At 38.2% G+C, this 19,814-nt stretch overlaps 1 protein-coding gene across 11 annotated transcripts in view; it reads left to right on the top strand.

The window, feature by feature from the left end:
* The window catches only part of cep128 (centrosomal protein 128), a 55,247-nt gene that overhangs the window by 23,575 nt on the left and 11,858 nt on the right, over nucleotides 1-19,814 (top strand). For 4 of the 11 annotated variants that reach the window (XM_028040485.1, XM_028040483.1, XM_028040482.1 and 1 more), the window contains 6 exons: nucleotides 2,261-2,425; nucleotides 4,840-5,004; nucleotides 10,958-11,017; nucleotides 14,748-14,940; nucleotides 18,153-18,202; nucleotides 19,167-19,190. In XM_028040485.1, the coding sequence (XP_027896286.1) occupies nucleotides 2,261-2,425; nucleotides 4,840-5,004; nucleotides 10,958-11,017; nucleotides 14,748-14,940; nucleotides 18,153-18,202; nucleotides 19,167-19,190 (657 nt within the window). Of the gene's footprint in view, nucleotides 1-2,260; nucleotides 2,426-4,839; nucleotides 5,005-10,957; nucleotides 11,018-14,747; nucleotides 14,941-15,077; nucleotides 15,877-17,964; nucleotides 18,083-18,152; nucleotides 18,203-19,166; nucleotides 19,191-19,814 lie in introns of those variants that run through there. The other 7 variants (XR_003598463.1, XR_003598464.1, XM_028040486.1 and 4 more) reach the window with 4 other exon arrangements.

Here is a 19,814-nt window from a genome sequence, read left to right as displayed (position 1 = left end):
TTAAATTAGATTTTCTGAAACCTCTAGTTCATGCCTCCAACCTTAAGCAACCCCTCTCACAAAGCTGGTCGTAATCTCTTTATCTGACTCTTGTCAGGGGAAATTATTTAGTATTTCTTATGAAATCCCGATCAAATTCTCTTAAATATCCAATGCCGCCTCTATCGCCGCATAATGTTTCAGGTGTAACTGGCGTCCTTAATTTGTGCAAATCTCCTTAAATGTTTAAAATCACAAACCAGCCGCAGGGATTCTGTTCACCTCCCGCCCACAACGAGCGCCTATTAGCAATCAGAATCCGATTGGTTCTCGCTGAACACCTGGGATATTTCCGACCCGCCGACACACGGAGGAAATGCTCTCATTTAAAGTAATTTCTTTCGTCGGCTGAAGCTCTGTCCTCCGCATACACCCAAGGATCACCGGCGTTCTTAATGGCGTGTGGCGCACCTGCGGTTCTTCAGGGGCTGCACCAAACCTCCAAGCGTGAATATTTAAAAAGAAAAAAAAAAAACTCCACAGAGATCAGACCTCGGTCGTCTCATCAAGGCTGCATCAGAGATGGCAGAGGATCTGCTTACCTCGCCCTCCTCCCTGATGTTCAGTATCTCCGATGATGAGCCGCTCCTCCTTCCACCCCCCCGGGTGTACGGCTTCTTGAGGGGCGCGGCCCTCCCTGATATGCTTGAGTTTAGCCCATTAGCCGCTCGAACTGCATTAATATCTGACATAGCTCATTGAAATGGTGTCATTTCTGAGTGTGGGAAGGACAAGGGCATTTGCTGGAATGTTCTTAAAAACTTGCCTGAGGGTGTGCACCAGATGTCCCAAAGAACCCCCCACCACACCACACACACACACACACACACACACACACACACACACACACACCTCCATACACATCCAGAAAGCACACATTGCTGTTACAATACAGTCATCCGTCAGAAAATAGCTTAAAATATTCTAATTTCCTTGTTCGCTCGCATCATATTTTTTCTCCTCTGTGTCTTCCCCCTACTGCAGCCTCTCTCTATCTTAATCCTTTTCTTTCTGCTTCCCTTCAGTTCTAATTTGGTGTTTTGCATTTCCAGTTCCCGCTTTGTTTTTTTCTTTTTTAGCCCTATTTTTTTGTTTCTAGTCGCTCTTATCTCTTCTTGTCTTTTGTCACTGTTTTTCCTAACACTTTGATTTGTTTGAGAGTGTAGCGTTATTTTTCTTTTATGAAACTCGCCCTTCTGAAGCTTTTCTTTAGAACTTTTCAGACATTGTGGACAGACACAGAGTCAGCAAACGTAGTATTATTCTTTGAGCTTTTTCATGTGTTACAACCACCAAGCTGAACGTATCTTTTGGGAAGGTGGGGAGGAGTCATATGATGCACCAATGCAAAGTGAAGACATTTTGAAGTGGATGAAAAAACAGGCGTTGTAATTTTATTTTGGTACTTGATTTATACAGGAACCTGGAGTTTATCAACTGACTGAAGACATATGCATGACTTTACGCACACACCATCCCGCTCATTGTACTAATGCTTTAATTTGCCATTTGTCCAACCTTTGCAGCTACAATAATGCCATTCCTTATGGCATGGCGTTTCACAAAGTTTAGTAGTAACTTTATGGGAAATCCTTCTAGAAGAGGAATTGTGAGGTCAAACACTGATGTTAGATAAGTTTCAGCTCTAATCGATTCCTAAAGGTGTTCTGTTGCATTGAGATCAAGAATATGACTTCAGCATCAGGGCTGAAATGATTAATCATGATGAATCAATTACTGAAATAATTGTTCACTAACTTAGTAATTGATTAATCGCTAGCTGGAGTGTACAGACAAAAAAAAGGCCAATTACTGAAAGAACAACATATACAGAGTTGTAATTTAGCCCTAGCTGTTCAAAAAATAAATAAATATATATATATATACATATTATGTTTTAAATTTTAAAAAAGCTTTGTAAATATTTTCTGCCTAGAACTTATAGGTAAAAGTTTTAGCTTCACTCATTTCAAATTCTATAGAAAGAAAATCTATTAAGTATCTTTTGATGTCCAGTCAGTTAATCCAGAAAATAATCAACAGATCAGTTGTGACTTGACAGAACATAAGTAAGTTCATTGATGCGCGACTACTTTCGAAACCACGTCATGTTTCCGTTTTGACCTTTTTTGACCTGCAAAATCCCACTAGCATGAGCTGAAGTGATTACCCGTTTGTACACGGCGGTTCTGAAAACCCGTCCCTTCCTGTCCTCCTGCAGGCGGACGCAGCGTCAGACAAGGAGCTCCGCGTGGCGCTGCACATCAAGTTGGACAAGATGAAGGATGAGTGTGATAAGCTGGTGGCGCAGCTGCACACTAAAGATGGCGCACATTCTCTTCTGCAGAGAAAATACCAGCAACTCAAGCAGGAACTAAAAGACAAAGTAAGCCAAGCTTGCCTCGTTGGGATTTGGGGTTTGTATTTGTGAATGGAGGCCATTTTATTTTACAACAGTATCTGCATAGTGCAACCTAAAAACATGCAGGACTGACTTCAAACATCACCGGCTTGATGCGTCATATTGAAAGCAAACATGCACATCTTGTCCTTCTTTATTCCTTTCACTTCCTTTTATTTGTGTTTGGATTATATGATCATATTATCCCAGCTATTGCTAAAAAAAAATCCTATTTATCAGTGTGACTTTAGGCGTTTTCATAAAGTATTGATGCCAGCTCATCTCCTCGACACAGACCTGATAAGTTGCATGTGGATTTTTCCTGGGCAGACGTGTATTGATTTGTAATTTGGCTTGTGCAGAAAACCCGGTTCCTATTCATGAAACATGGGAGGGTTATTATCTCGGCGTGGAGATAATGATTCGTATTCCCACGGCAGCGCTGTTCACTGAGGTTGCTGTCCTGTGACGTATTGATTGGTTTTGTCCTGGAAGAAACCCTGAAATATTGGCGATACTACCCAAATATAAAGAACACTTCCGTATGTTTGACTTTGTTTTTTCTCTCTCTATTTTTAAACATTGGAACCTCAAGATTTCAGAGTGTTTCAGTAGAATGTTACAGTGCCTTTAAAAAGTATTCACCCCCTTGAATGTTTCACCCTTGTATTACTTTTACAAATAATTCCTGATAAACATAGTTTGGCTTTCTTATGAAAAAAAATACCACAAAAAAACCCTTTTATGTCAAAATAAAAACTAATTTCTATAAAATAGTAACAAAGAAAAATAAGTGATTGCACAAATATTTCCTCCATTTCAAGTGACTGACCTAATTCAGCAGAGGTCCAGTTAATTGGTGCTAGTAGTCTCACAATAAGTGGAATGGAGATTATCTTAGTGGAGTGAGCATGTCTCAAATAATTGTAGCATAAAGACACTAGTATCTGGATTAATCAGTATCCCTGGCTACCATAACGGTATGAAGACAAAAAACACTCCATAATATTTTGTGCTACTATTTAGCCTATCATGCTAACAAATTTTGCTGGATGATAAATTGCCCCAGTAATTATCACAATAAATGATAATGCTATTTTAAGACCATTTTCAATATATTTATAATGGCTTAATGATGCCATTATCTAAGACCAATAAACTTTAACATAATTCACAATGGTCTTAAAAAGTCTTATTCCGAACTAGGGCTGTTGTAAACTAATATTTTAGTAATCGAGTAATCTGTCGATTATTCTTACGATTAATCGAGTAATCGAATAAAAAAAGATACAGTAAAACATTGGTAAATATAACATAACAGCAATATTTCTGTCGCTTATCAACATCAGTCCAATTTTTCACAGTTGAGCCTCCCTAACAATAACTTTTCTGTAGTTCAGAAAATTATCTCGTAACAACAGCTCACTTTCCAAGTTAACCTGAAGAAAAGTTATAGAAAAATCTGAAATTATATTCAATTCAATAATAAAGAGACATGCTCACAAATGCTCTTATAATAAAATGTCTATACTCCTTTTTTTTATGCATTCATCTTCAGTTAATTTAACAGATGAGCTCTCACTTTGCACAGACATCTATAGCTTTTGTGTTTATGTTAGCGACGGGATTTGACACCTTTTTCGTCACACACACGTAGCTCATCTACCAGCTACGTGGCGTCACGATGCTCTCCGCCACCCATTTGTTGAGACCGGGATGATATGAGAAAATTTTTCCTGTTTATCCGTAAAACTACACTTACGTTATTTATCTAATGCGCAGCCGCCCGCCGTGTTCAGTCTATCCACTCACCTGCATAAATACACCTTCAGCGTTCTTCCCTGCTGTTCGCTCTGAACCGCCACCAGGAAGCAGCTCCGGGAGGAGAAAAGACTACAGTACTCCAGGCATCGCGCCAGTTATTTTAAGGATGCTTAATGGTCCCCCGAAAAACGACAAAGACCCAGACATTATCATCAATCAATAACATTCTCCCAGGGTGAACTTGAAAACTGGACGTTATGCGGCTAACACTTAGCTTTCGTCAACAACTCAGGCGGAAGTGAGAGCGCTGTGCAACGCAAGTAATAACCAGGCCGGAACACGGTGCGCTAAATAATAAAATATAATTAAACGAAGCTTCGAGGCAGATACATTTTTCTCGAGGAATTTTAATAATCGAGGTACTCGAATCGCTCGAGGAATCGTTTCAGCCCTATTCCGAACACAAATACACTCCGCATTTTCTCTGACTTTTCATTTTGAAGAAAATGTTTGAAACCCATTTTCCCTCCGCTTCTCCAACTCTTTAAAAACGCAAACAATATTAAGAATGCTGATGATGAACAAAGTTATTGCTGATTTCTGATGAACAAACTCGACTCTGCCATCCTAATCAGGTGAGCGTTGATGAGCAGAGATGTGTTTCCGAGTCTGAGCTTTCGAGGCTGGAGAAGAAGATTGTGACGATGGAAGCAGACCGAGAGACGGTCCTCGCTTCCCTCGGGGAGGAACTGGATGAAGTCTGTCGGGGCCTGGCGAGGAACGGACAAGACAAACTGCAGGTACTGGTTTTAGTTGTTTTACTTTTTTGTTTTTTGTACTCTAAACGCTAAATTTAAAATACCTATAAGCCACCCATTTTATTTGAATACCTCATAGAAATCCTTTTGAAATCAACCAGAGATAAAATACGAACAAGCAAACTAGTAGCTTGACCCCTCATGCTGACCTATTATTATTATTGCTCAGTGTTCAGGAAAATGTTTTATTATTAAAGATAATAAAAGTTGGTTCACTTGGTTTGAGGCACCCTGTGTCCTGATTTACAATCCATTCCTGCAGTGTAGTTCATTAGAATTTCCTAACAGGCATCGTTCTGTTTGAGAACGCAGGAAAATCTTCTGGAAGGTGGAGGTGGGGTTGCTTTGGATACAGATGAGAGAAATTCCCATATAAAGGTTTGATTATGCCTCTTGTGTATCTTTGGTTAGACGGCCAAAACAGTAACTGTGAAAATATGTGGACTCATTTAATTACTCCCAGGTGGAGTTTCAAGTTATTTTTTGATCTGATAATCACATAAGCGTGCTTTGTTGGGTTGAGTCCTTAATTGCTGGACTCAACGGCCTGTTGAAATGTAACACACTCCTTCAGTTTTGGCACCCTTTGTTTAAGATGTTAAAGATGTAAGCAGCCCTAAAATAAACCCTATAGCTTCATATCACAATGGATGTCTCTTTCCACACTATTTATTATATATATATTCTTTTCCTAAGACTTCTTACAGTTTTTTTTATACATACAAGTTTAAGGTCTGGGTAGTGGGATGACGTGAAAGAAGGTGGAACTGAGCGATTTCTGCGTTAATTTGACCAGATATGTGGATTCTCTTGAAAGATCGGGCTTCAGTTTTATTTAAAACATTCTGTTGTCTTAAAGAGTTTATGGTGTCAGGCACTTTAACAATGTTTCTAAGGTCTTAGGAAGAGAAAGATGCCCAGAGCATCACAGGTCCTCCACCAGCATTGTTATTTTCACTCCATACACATCTGGAGTGTTTTTTATACAAGAAGTTTAATCTTTCAGTCAAAAAGTTTAATCTTTTGCAACTTCAAGCAAGATCTGACTTTTCTTTTCTTTCCTCAGTTTTGACTTTTTCATTTGAGCCGTATCGGCCCAATTCCGATCTTTTCACCAGAAATAAATCAGATGTGAGCCATTTCCATATGCAGTGCTAAATTGGATATGTTTCAAAATTTTCAAAGCATTTTTAGTCTGAACAGTTGTGTCAGATTTTGTAAGATTTTTACATCATTGATGCAAGACGTGCGCCATATTTCTGCTTCAGAAGAAGTCTGAAGCAGAAAATACGAGCCTAAACGATGGCTGAAGTAGGGATGGGCGACTTAGAATTTTGTCACAATGTTTTGTGGCGCTATTGTGATAACGACAAAGATTATGATTTTAAAAAACTGTTTATTACCTACTTGCATGGTTGTGTCTTCATGGCACATCATCGCATCATTCTTATTGATGGGATTTGTAACAAATATTGTTCTTAAAAAACATTCACATTTGTCATCTACTTAAAAAAAAGTCTGATTTATATCACTAAAGTACACACAGTAACTGCATTTAATCATATTTTCAAATTTACTGATATTTATTGATGGTCTGGTGGAACAAGCAGTAGCGAAAATAGCGAAAATAACATTTCTGATCATAGTGTCAGTTTAGTTTTTTATGCATCAAAACTAAAGTGCAATGATAAATCAAGATTTTAATCGAGTTTACATGTCGGTCGCGTTAAATTAGTAGCATCAAGAACTATGCAAAAAATATATATACATAATTCGAGCAAAAGATTGGAATTTAGCATTAAGACCTGCTATGTGAACGTAGCTTTAGTCTCCTTAGTGGACCAAAAGGGCAGTTTTCACTCACAAACAACTTGTTAGCATCGAGGTAGCGTCTAATGGTTGGTATGGAGACCGAGAGCTGGGGAATTTTTGAGGCCCCACCTGCGTCTTCTGGAGTTTCTGATGTAACAGATCAGGATGAATTGTGTTAAGTGCACTGGAGAAGTCAATATTATTTATTTTCTGTCTTCGCTGTCAGCCCATCAATTCCCCCTAGACGTCAATTCACACACATCACTTCTGGTTCATGACTAAACCTGATGAAGCATCCAAACCTGCTGGTTTTCATCGCCTAATTTACAGCACTGCTATACTTAAGACTCTTGGCCTTCAGGAATTTTTATATCTGTGCTCATTTAATAATGAGTCATACACTTTTTCTGCCGTGCTTGATTTAACATCAACGCTCTGACAAATAAATGAACACGGCTGGCTGTTGCAACACACACACACGCGCGCACACACACACTGAACTAAATGTGCTGACTGCGGCCGGGGGATTCTGCTAGCGCATGGCAAACAAAACCTGCAGTAATAGTTTAAATTTTTAAGAAAATAAACAAAAGGAAGAAAAAACCTTGTTAGCAAAATTAAATATTGATTCAAATAGATTATCACAGATTACTACTTGTGCCAGCCTTGATAAATAGCAATAAGGCTGCAGTTTATTGTTTTTACTAATTGAAGACATTATCATTGATTTAGCAGCTAACATTATTGCTTTGCGCATGTTCCCCCTCATGTTTACATGGCACACACACTCTTAGATTCTTGCTCCTAGTGTCCCAACCCTGCTGAAGGCTGATGAAGGCAGCCTGTTTTATCTGCTTATAGATTTCTCGCTCTGGTCCAGTGGTGATGCAGTCTGACAGCCAACATCTTGCCTCATTGCGCATCCATCACGTTTAAAATAAGTCAAACTTAGTAGTGATCAACTTAATGAGGGGTATTATTACCAGTAAAAGGGTTTATTGGCAGTAGATTTTTTTCCCTGTACAGCCTCCACCTTGGTCATTTTGACTACAATGATGTGTTGAACAACTGGCAAGTCACCATATATGAACTAAGAAAGAAGTGGGAATTTAGTACGGGATTGCTGATGAGTGATTAATCGTAGATTATTTCGTGTGTCAAGAAAAAACTTTAGGGAGCGCGTAGGGAGGAAACCGAAACCTATGCTGTTTGTGGGCTCAATGTTGCAGGGCAAGACGCAACCGACAGAGTCCGGTTAAAGGATTTTCAAAATAAAAGATCCTCCAGACTCAATACATAACACAGAAATATTTAATTATTTCTTGCGCGACCTGGTACCAATTGGTCCACGGACCGGTACCGGTCCGAGGCCCAGGGGTTGGGGACCACTGCTCTAGAGTACACTCTTGACGATTTTTCAGCCCATGACAGGTTTTATGTGGAGTGTCAAAGCAAATAACACCAAATAAAACAACAAGCTGAACAAGGACAAAATCAGACATGGTAACTCCGGTGTAAGAATAAGTCAACATTGACAACTATTTATCTCGCTGGTCCACAAATCTGAACTTTTATTGAAAATGGACATAATAGGACAAACGACAGAGGCTTTCCCTCCAATCTAACTCCGAACAGTCCAATCGTAATACATTAAAGGCTGTGATTGTAACTTGACAAGATGTAAGGTTTGAATATTCTTCTAAGGCATTGCATCATTGCATTTAACTTCACGCACATTTTTTTTCCTGCATATCCTGTCTTTGCGCCTGTTCTCTTTCATTTCTACTGTCTTTGTCAGATGATTAGCGAAGAGAAATACCAAAGTGGAGATCTCGTTGAAAACTTCCTTCTTTGTCATCTATGCTGCCTTGTTAGTCTGAGCGTTTCCCTCCATCTGCTTCTATCTCAGCGTTCCTGTCTCTTTCCATTTTCCCAGTGGGAGGTGAAACAAACATATGGCTTCCAAAAAAAAAACAAAAAAACACACACCACCACACACACCCTCACACTCTGAAAGAGACATAAACCAGGCAGTCGTATATTTAAATTAGAGGTGGCAAAACCTCCTACTCCACGGCGGCTCCGTTTTAATAAAATAAAATAAAGAAAGAAAGAAGTAGTGGCAATATTTTTTTCCCCCCACTTCTAGCCCACAGACAGCACTTTCAACTCCCTGCCTACTTGTTACATTTTTCAGCAGTTTTGCCTCCTTTTTTGTCTGCCGCCGAGCCAAACAGGCTTTGATGGTTGGAGGGAAAAGTTAAGAGGAGCCGAGACGTGTCTCATCCTCCTCCCACGCGGTCACATGCTCGGGCGTATCGCCGCGCTCTCCCAGAGATGGAGACCTTTGCACGGCGGTGCCGCGCTCTGAGACGCCAAAGCAAGAGAACCTTGAGGAATTCATCTTGCCTGGTTCCGAATGACAGTCAGAGGCGGGGTAGAGGGAGAAGGATCTTTGAACATGTGCAACAGCATTGTTGTTTGGTACAACTCAGGACAGAGGGAGGTTCAAGAAAAGTCTGCTGTTTATCCTGTTCAGTGTGCATAAACACCTTGTCACAGTGGTGTTTACAACAAGAAGGTGTGTTGTTTTTGTTAGTTGTTTTTTTTTCCAATATTTTGTCAATGCTTCTCTGGTTGTGTGTTGTTGTTTTTTTTTTTCCATCCATTGCAACCTGAGGAGATTTATGGTTTTGTTTTAGTGATAAAGAGATGGTGTCAGCACAACCTCGAGTGACATGTTTCCGTTTTACATATTGCAGCTTTAGTGGCACCAACTTTGTACCTGTTTTTACAGGTATGAACTTGGCCTTTTGTTTGTATTACTTATTTTATTTGTTTTACCTATGAAAATAAAAGATTTGCTAATGTACTTTTTCCTCCCAGTCTTTGGAAGTGAAAGGAGCGTTGTTGCCACTTTCAATTTGAGCAGATAAAAATTAGTCAGTTAAGGTCAGTATTTGGATATCTTTGATTTTAGATACATTTCAACTAAAGGTCGCAATTGGACTTACATACAAGCTTCTGACAAGAGTAATATCTGCCATGCAGTGGACAGTCACTCAGTGACGGGATTCAGATTCCAGAATTGCTTATCGTTTCTTATCGGGGTTTCTCAAAGTTTTAAAATATTACAACAAATTTTGTTTTGTATAGCAGAGTAATGCAGCTTTGCCTCAGGCTGCTTAAAATATCATGAACATAATCATCATCAGCATCCCACACCTTTTGAAGCTACTAAAAAATAAAACAACTAAACTTAATGAACTCATTGTTTTATTGTAGAGAGAATTGCTCTATTGCTCTATTGCAGTGACATGCTCACATAGACACTAGGTGGTGCTAGAGCACCTGTCCTTTTTCCTCTGGACAAAGTGTCCCTCTGAAATCTTTCCTTCTTTATTCCTTTTTTTTTTTTTTTAAAAACAGTGTAGTGTGTTAAAATGTGTGCACACACCACTGCTCTACACAGGGAAAGCTTTTGGAAAAAATGTGTTTTCTATTATTCTTTTTTCTACTATTCTTTTTTATGTACCAATGTGAACATGTGTTTGCTGTTTCATGCAACAGAGGTGATGAAACATTGAGTGGGCTGGTAACCCGCGCAGCTGGCTCATCTAAGCATTGATGGACGGACGCTCTCCAACGCGCATCACAGTTTTGCTTATCTGTGTATTGTCTTCTGTGTGTGTGCGTGTGAATGTCAGCACTCATTAAGAGTTGGCAGTCAGTTTGCGTCACTGATGCTGTCAAGCTTGTCCAAGAAGACTGAAACACAGTCCCTGAGCTCATTTTTATCACACACAACCTCTTTTCAAAGGTGGGCGTGCACAAGTGTGTAGGCAGGTGTGCGTGTGTGTGTGTGTGTATAGTGTCATACGCTGTTAAACACATGTACTGCAATTTAAGTTGGCAGGAGCTTCTCACTGAGGTTAAGGGTTTCGACATCTTTATCTGGTTTGTCTGCCCATCTTTAGTTTTTTTTTCCTCTTTGTGTTTTGTAACTGGTAGTTTCTCTTTAGATATCTCTTGGTCCGTGCTGAAACTTCCCTAATATTCAGACTTCAGAATGGGCAGCAGGATTCTGCTCATATTTGCATTTGTTTTTATTCTGGTTTAACAGGCGATCTCCCAGAGACCCGGACTAGTGAAGGATCCGCATCTTTGGCTTGCTGAGACAAAGGTATGCTAGCTTTGTCAGAACTCACGCAATGATGCAGATATTTCTGTATCATTTGTGTTTAGATATGTTTTGCACAGAACCTGAAAATCTGTAAAATTTCACTGTTTATTTTTTTCTTCTTCCGGATTCTTTCCCAAGTGTATTTCTGCTTTAAAGTGAGCCACAAAATAAAGGCAGCAGAATTGACGTAGGTAGCAGTGTACTTGTAGCTTACAACAAAAACTGGGCTATAACACAGACATATACACATATACAAAGGAGATAAAATCAAACTGACCAACAAACAGAAATGGATAAATCAAAGAATTAATATATTCTTCTTCCATTTTCTAACAGAAAAAAAAGGAACAACACTTGATAAATTTGGTGGTTTTTCACGTCGGGTTCTGTTAAGTTGCTTTATCTTTTATTTTCCTTATCAGAACTTCATTTGAACATTTTAGCCATTAGCCTTTTGGTGTTAGACTAAATTTGTACACAATCCAAAATTTAGAAAAAAAGGCCATTTTACTTTGTTTTTTGGTCCCTACAACTTTAAATTCAAATTGAATTGGATCTGTGGTTCATAGATGGGTCTGAAATGTCAAACAAAGAACTTAAAATTATATTTTATAAACAAAGTTTAAATACTGTGCTCCAAAAGTCTTCACTAGATATCCACCAATATGAAAATTTTGACTGATATCCAATATTATTGTTGGTTTCATGGCCGATAACCAATATTTACAGTTACTACAAGTATTCTTATACAGTTTCAAGACCGTGAAATAAACAATGAACTATGGGTACCCAAGTCAATGCAGATGTATTATTCGTAATCTGCATTTAGTCTACGATAAAGTTTTAAAATTTTGATGTAAAACTGAGATCTAGGTTAAGTTGACCTGTTATTCTTTGGACTGCCTTTTATATCAATGATGACATATAAATAAACCAGCCTTGACTGGCCTTGTCCATATTTCAGAAGTGGTGAATAAAGTGATCAAAAGCTTATTTAATAAACCTTAATGATGACCATTTATGGGATAAAAAAAATCTAAGCAAATGACAGACTTTAAGTAAACTGATGCATGTTATTTTAAAATATAAACATGTGCTGGTTCCAGCATAAAGTAATGTAGTGATAAATTTAGTTTTGCTCAAACTGTCTTTTGTGAAGACACTGAAATTTGCATCTACTGCTTTTATTCTTTCTTTATGGATTTCTGAAACTATAAAACACGAATAAGCCTCAGAATAGATGTGTGAGAAAGTGAAAAAGGTTTGTTGTTTTTTCATTGGTCAACCGAGGATTAACTTTTCCAACTGTTATAGTGTTTATGTTACCGCCTTTTAAACAAAAAAACAACAACAATAATTTCTCCACAATCTATTTCCCACATCAAAACTCTCTCCACCGTCGGTCCTTCTTATAGTTATTTTCGTGAACATAATGCTTTGTCACAAAGCTCGTATCAAACTAAAGCACACTGCTGCTTAGTTTCACCCAAAGCAGAACTGGGAGAGAGGACGGTTAAAAATACTGGTTTATAATTAGGCTGAAAACAGAGAAAAAATGTGAAGAAAGAAAAAAAGCCCAGTGAAGTGTTGATGCTAATTATCATGCATAAAATCGGTGTGAACATTTGTCTAATTAACCCACTGCTACTGTCTGTATATGTTCCCCACGTGTTGGGACTGTGTGCACTGTATGTAAAAATGTTCCAACTAGTTTGACTGCTTTGGTTACTTGTGATTACTCATAGGTAAGTATCAGGTACAATATTTTAGTGTGATTTTTTTCTTTTTTTTTTAGCAGAAAAGGCCAAGCTTTTCACTAAATAGTTGAAGTATTTTTTTTTTTAGCTAAAGATACATCCCTTGCTACAAATAATTAAATGCACACTAAAGGAATGCCATGTTATTGCATTTTAGGAAATAAAGTGTTTCTTTTTTATTTAAAAAAAGAATGGAATAATTTGAGTTAAATGTGATTTCATTACTGCATAAAATTGCCTTAAGAGGCTACATGAAAAATCTGCAGAAGGGGTCAATTTTTTTAATTCTGTTTATTGTCAGCATAATTGATTAAGGTTGGTCTTAAAGTTTTATCACAATATTTTCTGGTACTATTATGATAATAAAGGTGACGATAAAAACTAACTAGAAAATTTCTGAAGAAATTTAAACGGTGTTTCCCGTCGGTTGGAACCCAGCGTTCTGATGTTAAAATTAGCATCAATGCTAGAGTAGGCTATAATGTACATGTGGAGAGTCACAAGCATGTTGAGTAACATGGACCTACTCCATTCAGTATGCTAAAATTAGTGTGGAAGCTAAAATGAGCCAAAATGCTAATGTTAGCTGCCCTGCGACAGACTGGCGACCCGCCTCTCGCCCGGAACGTTAGCTGGAGCTAGGCACCAGCACCCCTCCTGACCCCTCTAAGGGACAAGGGTGTACAGAAAATGGATGGATGGATGGCTAATGTTAGCCTAAATGCTGCCAGTGGCATGTGGGGGCATCACAAGCATGTTGTCTTACAATGACTTCCTCCATTCAGTATGCTAAACATGGATAATAAATTTTAAAAATAGCTGAAACGCTTAATTTAGGGAAAAGGCTAGGAAAATGTTTGCGCTAATGTTAATGAAATGCCTTCTGATTTTTAATTTAGCAAAAGTAAAAATCACGTTTACTTTGTGGCACTTAGTTACCAGAAAATGCGCTCATCTCTTAGCAACAGATTGATAACAAATACTGTTATTGTTAAAAAAAAACATAGGATTCCTTCTGCTCTTTTGAAAAACTACTCTTTTTATACTACTAAACACAAACTGTGCATTTGGTGAATTTGGCAGAAAAGTGAATTTTTTAATTTTTTTATTTTGTCATTGGTGGTAAATATATTATAAAACATTCAACAGAAAAGTAAAAATCAGATTCATACTTCGTGGCAGTTCGTTACCAGTAAAAAAAAAAAACCCCGCCCATCTCTTATCACCAAATTAATAACAATTGATATTACTGTTTATAAAACATAAACTCTTTTGAAATACTGCTTATCTGGTTAGACACAAGAAATTTACAGTTGGTAAATTTTGCAAAAGTAAAAATCAGATGTTTACTTCGTGGCACTTAGTTACCAGAAAATGCACTCATCTCTTAGCAACAGATAAACAACAAATATTGTTATTGTTAAAAAAAAACCATAAGATTTCTTCTGCTCTTTTGAAATACTACTTATCAGGTTCTATGCAAGGCATTAAATACTCTGCTGTGCATTGGTATGGCAGGCCCTTATTATTGCTTCTTTTTTTTAGGGTAACTGTAACTGTGTGTCACATCACAAATACTGCTCTTGGAAAACATTCCCATTTGTAAAGCGCTTCTTTAGGACACCAGTTATTTAATGAAGTGACATTGTATCACTAAACTGGTCGCAGTTTATTCATATTTTTTATACTTATTGATGATTTCATTGAACAAACAGTTGAGAAAAAAAGTATATCTAAGAATCCCAATGGTATGGACAATTTTGGTGGATTTTAAAAGTCATTTTATGGAATTTATCTCAACTATAAATCCAAATTCTTATCATGAAAAGTATCACGATAAATGATAAACGATACGATACAATATAGTACAATAAATGCCCACCAGTATCACCAACGCACAAACCAACCCAGAACAGCAGTTTCAGTGTACACATTTTTCATTTTCCTTGCACGCTACGCATGAACCCAACCAGACCAAGCTGCGCTGGCTGAGCGAGGAAGTGCGAGAGCGCGACACGAAGGAGCGGCGGCTGAGGAAGCAGCATCAGCAGACCAGAGACGAGCTGAAAGTTCTCAGGCAGAGCCGCGACTCGGAGCAGGAAACCCTCCTGCAGCGCATGGACCAGCAGGAGAAGCTGCTGCTCTCCCTCAGCACGGAGAAGAAAGGTAGTCCTTAACCAAAAAAAAAAAAACATCCTTATGATGATATTAAATCACTTGGCCCCTCCATATATGCTAAACTTGTGATGACAAAAAAATAAAATAAAAGATAGGTGAGGATCTCTCCTGCCTTTGATTCACAGACTCCTCCAGCTGATCTCTCTAACACGGCTGAGTCAGACTCGCATCTTTCTGTCTGCTCACACCATCTGTATGAGCGGTAATCCCTTTAATTGGACGCTTTTTGTCACTGTTTTGTTTTCATGGACGCTTACAAAGATGCCTGCCTGTGCCCTCATGTGAACTTAGTTTTATCTTTCTTACTGTTTTTATCCGTCTGTATCCTTGACATTATAAATGTTTTAGAAAGCATCTTAATGATTTTGTATTGGAGTTCTTTTTTGCCTACAGCCTCTATTTTTTTTCTTTTTCTTGCTTTCTTTTCATCTTATTTTTTTCTTTTCTTTTTGATTTTTCCCTTTCTTGTTTTCTTTCGCTATGATGTGTTTCATTAAGAAGAGAAGAGGAGTTTAAAGACAGGGAGACAGGTAGAGTTGGGGAGCAATGATGAAAACAGTCATGTCACTTTTTTATGGTGTTTTGTAGCAAAATTATAAACATCGGATAAATAGGCTAAATTAAAGAAACCCTATGCATGGTGCCTCTTGTCGTACAGACGGTAATTAAACACATGCTGTTTACAACTACAGAACATATGCTTCTAATAATAAAAAAAAATGGCTGAAAGATGCTGTGTTTAACATAATCTCTGTGCAAAGCTTGGTTTAAAGATGAGATTACCTCTCTTGTATACTGCTGTCATGTATAGTTATGGTCAAACATATGTTAGATTTCTTTTTTTTTTTTAGGTTTTAAATTTCAATGTTAACACTGAAGATTCTTGTTTTATTCTTCTCATAAACACAGAATTTTATAGTTTGACCCGACTTCGTACCTCAAATCATTCTAAAACTAAAGTAATCTTCATACAGAACATTTATTAAACTGCAGCAAAAATCCATATACAACTTTTAATAATGGGATCCAATAGGCATTTGTTGAAAGTAAAAACATTCACACACACACATTCTTGCATTTGTTTTTTCCTTGACCCGATATTATCCCCCTTTTCTGCAGAGAAACAGTACTTTTATTGGCTTCTAGCAGCAATCTGTCTGTTTTGTACAGTTCCTATTCATTCGCCTCTTCACTTGAAAGCCACTCTGCCCTGCATGCAGAGATAAGAGCGGTTCTGGTGTTGTGGAACCCAGCACGGCTTTCAGGTAAAATGGGACTGGGCTTGAGTCAGCAAAGATTGCAGTAGGCCACTATGACTATCATCCTCCAGCTGGTTCCAGGCCTGATTAAAACAGACTCGTACTATGGAGGCTCCAGAAAGTTGTTCCACAGTAAAAAAAATTATCTTTTTGACTTTAGTCTTTTTTTTTGTTTCTGTACAATTGGCTGTGGCCAGATTTGTTACAGGAAGAAAACATTCATCTTCAGGATTTTATATATTTATGAGACATAAACTGATGTAAGCTGTCACATAAATGATATAATATTGCTGGAGGCAGGAAGAATCTCCGGTAGCAGTCAGTCTTACAACAAATCTGAAGAAGCCTCTGACTGAAGACTGTTGCTGTACGATTTGTGACTATCATCACATGCTAATAACTAATTATCATTGATATTCTTTATAACTTACTTTATAGTTATGAGTTCTGTTTTGTTGTGATCTGTCTGAAAAAATGTGTTTCTGATTACACACTTTGTATCGATTTCCATTCATTTTAATAAGTGCATCGATGTCTAACACTAACAGTATATTTCTAAGCTTAACCTAAACTTGATTCACGTCATACCTATAAACCAGGGGTGCTCAAAGTCGGTCCTCGAAGGCCGGCATCCTGCATGTTTTAGTTTTCTTCTTGGTAATAAACACCTTTTCAGCATGTCAATGTTCTTCTTAGCCCTTTTGATGAGTCATCATTTGATCCAGGTGCGTTACACCAGGGAGAGAACCAAAATGTGCAGGATGCCGGCCCTTGAGGACCGACTTTGGGCAGCCCTGCTCTAAACCTAGCTCTTGACCCTGAAAAATGGGGTTCAGTTTATTGGACTTGAGCTTTGGTCCCATAAGGTCCATCCGTCCTCAGAAGGTTAGTAAATATACCAAAGAAGGTTCTAGAAAAGCTACATAAACAAGTATACACACACATCAATATGCACATTCACACAAGGAGCTGCCAAACCGCTCATATTTAAACTTAGCCGTCGACCAATATTGTCGGCCCACTAATATTAGATATTTTTTTTAAGAGTCTTGACATTGCACACAGTTTATCTGTAAACAGGCACATCTTTAGACAGCACATCATGTTGACACAGGGATGTAGTCAGTCTTACACAATCTGTCAGACAGTTCCCAGAGGATGTGCTCACTTCTAAAAATAAAAACATTATTATCAGTAAAACAGGAAGACATCTTGCTATTATTTTTATATCAATCTGTATTTATAAATACAAGAAAAAATTACAGGTGCATCATCTTTAGCTTGTTATATCAGCTAGATATAGAGCGCTAGCAGCGGTTTTGCCATTTTTACTGAATGGAAAAAAATTTGATTACAGGTGAATTTTTTAAAATTATTTAAATAAAAACATGTAATCTAAATTAAGCATAAACTATTAGCTGTAAACATGGTTAATCAGATTCCTTTATATTTATTTTTTTTTAAACTTTGCAAAACAAAATATTCACTTTGATTTCTAGTTAAAAACACTGATTTGTTTGCTCTACAAAACAATCAAATACAATTTCGCAAACTGGGTTCAGAAAGATATGCTGTGACATATATTTTTTTTAATTAAATTAGCCCTACGAAATTACGCCCCTAAGTTCTGTCACCATGGGAACGTATGCAGATTGCTTGAGCCAAGTCCAGTCATTTTCAAGAAAACTGAAAGCTCCGTTCTAAAGATTTCAGAATAAAATTGAACCATTTGCAATTTTTGTATCGGCCGTAGCTTCACAAGTCGCACAGCAGGAACTGGATGTTGGAAAAAACAAAAACAAAACCATCAAACGAGCAGAGCGCACTCTGGATTAATAACGCTAGCTTGGATTTCAGGGAGCGTTTTCAAAGTGAGCGTGGATCTAAGAGCTCTGCTTATCAGCCACAGCATCTTATCTCACGCAGTCTCCTCGTTTTCAGAGCTGCTGGCGAGGAGTCGCGCAAAAGAGGAAGAAATGAGAAGCCTTCAGGTCAGATTCATGTATTTTCATTAATCTGTGCTGGATTTGTTTGTAGATTTACTTTTTATTTGTTTCCGTCTTTCCACTTCAGAAAGAGACAACACACTTTTCCCTTTGTCTTTTTCTGCACGTCAGCTGTTTTTCCAGCAGAATCACATTTCTCTGATGCTGCCCCCCCATCCGCCCCTACCCCACTCTGCTGCACAGCTGTGCGCCTGGCAGACTCCTCCAGGGCTTGCTTGAGCAAATAGCTAATTACTGCAGACACAAGGCCTTGGAGTTTAAAAGTCACTAAAGGCCTTGTCATTTTTTTTTCTCCTCTTGGCAGGCCACCCACTCACCTAAGCCGGAGTGGACCGGCCCCCGCCGGAGCCTCGCTGGCGCTTTTACACCCCATTAAAATGCAAAGCAGATGCGTGTACGCATATAAACACACTGAGGCACGTCTGCAAGGACAATTTACATGTGAAGAGCCAGAAAACGGAAAGCACGAGGGACACAGATGAGTTAAAACGGAAGATGGGTGGGGGAAATAAAAAGGACCCTTGCCGGAAAGCATCAGAAAATGAGGGAGAGAGGAATGCCCGCTGCAGGGAGAAGCAGGTGTGCGTTTGAGTGGCAGATAAGAGCCAGAGCATCACTTATGCATCGTTAGCGAGGGAACATCAGTCAGGAGCTGGAGGAGAGGATGGAGCATTTTGTCTTTGTGAGCGTGATAAGAAGAACTCTCCCCAGCCGCTGCGTTTACTTCCCTTGTTATGTTAGAACACCCTATTCCTCTCTTCTTTCAAGGTTTTTTTTTTCTCCTACATGCATCTGCTGAGTTTCTTTTTTTTTTTCTTGCTCGTGCTGAGCTGTTACCTGGACTTAGTTTCGCACACATGGAAGCATCCTATGTTTGAACTTCACTTGTTCACGTTCAGGTTTCAATTCACCCTTAATCCTAATCTGTCGCGTTTTATTTCTGTTTTAGGATCGTGTGTTGGATCTGGAGATGGTAAGATTTGATTTCTTGTAGTGTGTCATTGTGGAAGTTCAATTAAGATTTTATTTAAATTTCATATTGAAGTTAAAATTATACTAGCATGATTTTATTTAGCCATATAAACTGGTACATCTGTAAGTTTAGGTGGAATTGTCAAACTTTAAGACTTTTCCGTGCTACAGTTTTCAAATATTTGTTGATTTTTAGACAGATTTTAACACAAATATCCAGCGTGAGTTGGTGTAATGTAGAATCACAGCCACCTATAAAAGCCATACATCTTTATGAATAAGCATGTGCTTGTGCATCAGAAAATCCAGATGTTGTGCACAGAAATTTATTTTCAGTTGCTCACATTATGAGATAATGACTGTTTTATTATCTCGCTATGTTGAAATAAAGAGACCCAATCTTGCCCTGTGGAGGAAGCCACCAAAACATCTCACCTCAAAATAACACCTCAAGCTTTTTCATTATAACCCCATATATCACTTAGCTTAGAGCTCTTCTAGTGTTCTGGTATCTTTGATTAAATGTGATTTTTAGTTCTCATTATGTTGAGATAACAATGCCATAAGCTCTTTTACCTTTGACGGCTTTAAGTCTCATTATTTGGTGATAAAAATATCGCAACCT

The sequence above is a fragment of the Xiphophorus couchianus genome, chromosome 15, assembly GCF_001444195.1.
Source record: "Xiphophorus couchianus chromosome 15, X_couchianus-1.0, whole genome shotgun sequence".
NCBI classification, from domain to species: domain Eukaryota; kingdom Metazoa; phylum Chordata; class Actinopteri; order Cyprinodontiformes; family Poeciliidae; genus Xiphophorus; species Xiphophorus couchianus.
Note: the sequence above shows the minus strand (reverse complement) of the source record. Positions and strands in the feature narration are given on the sequence as shown.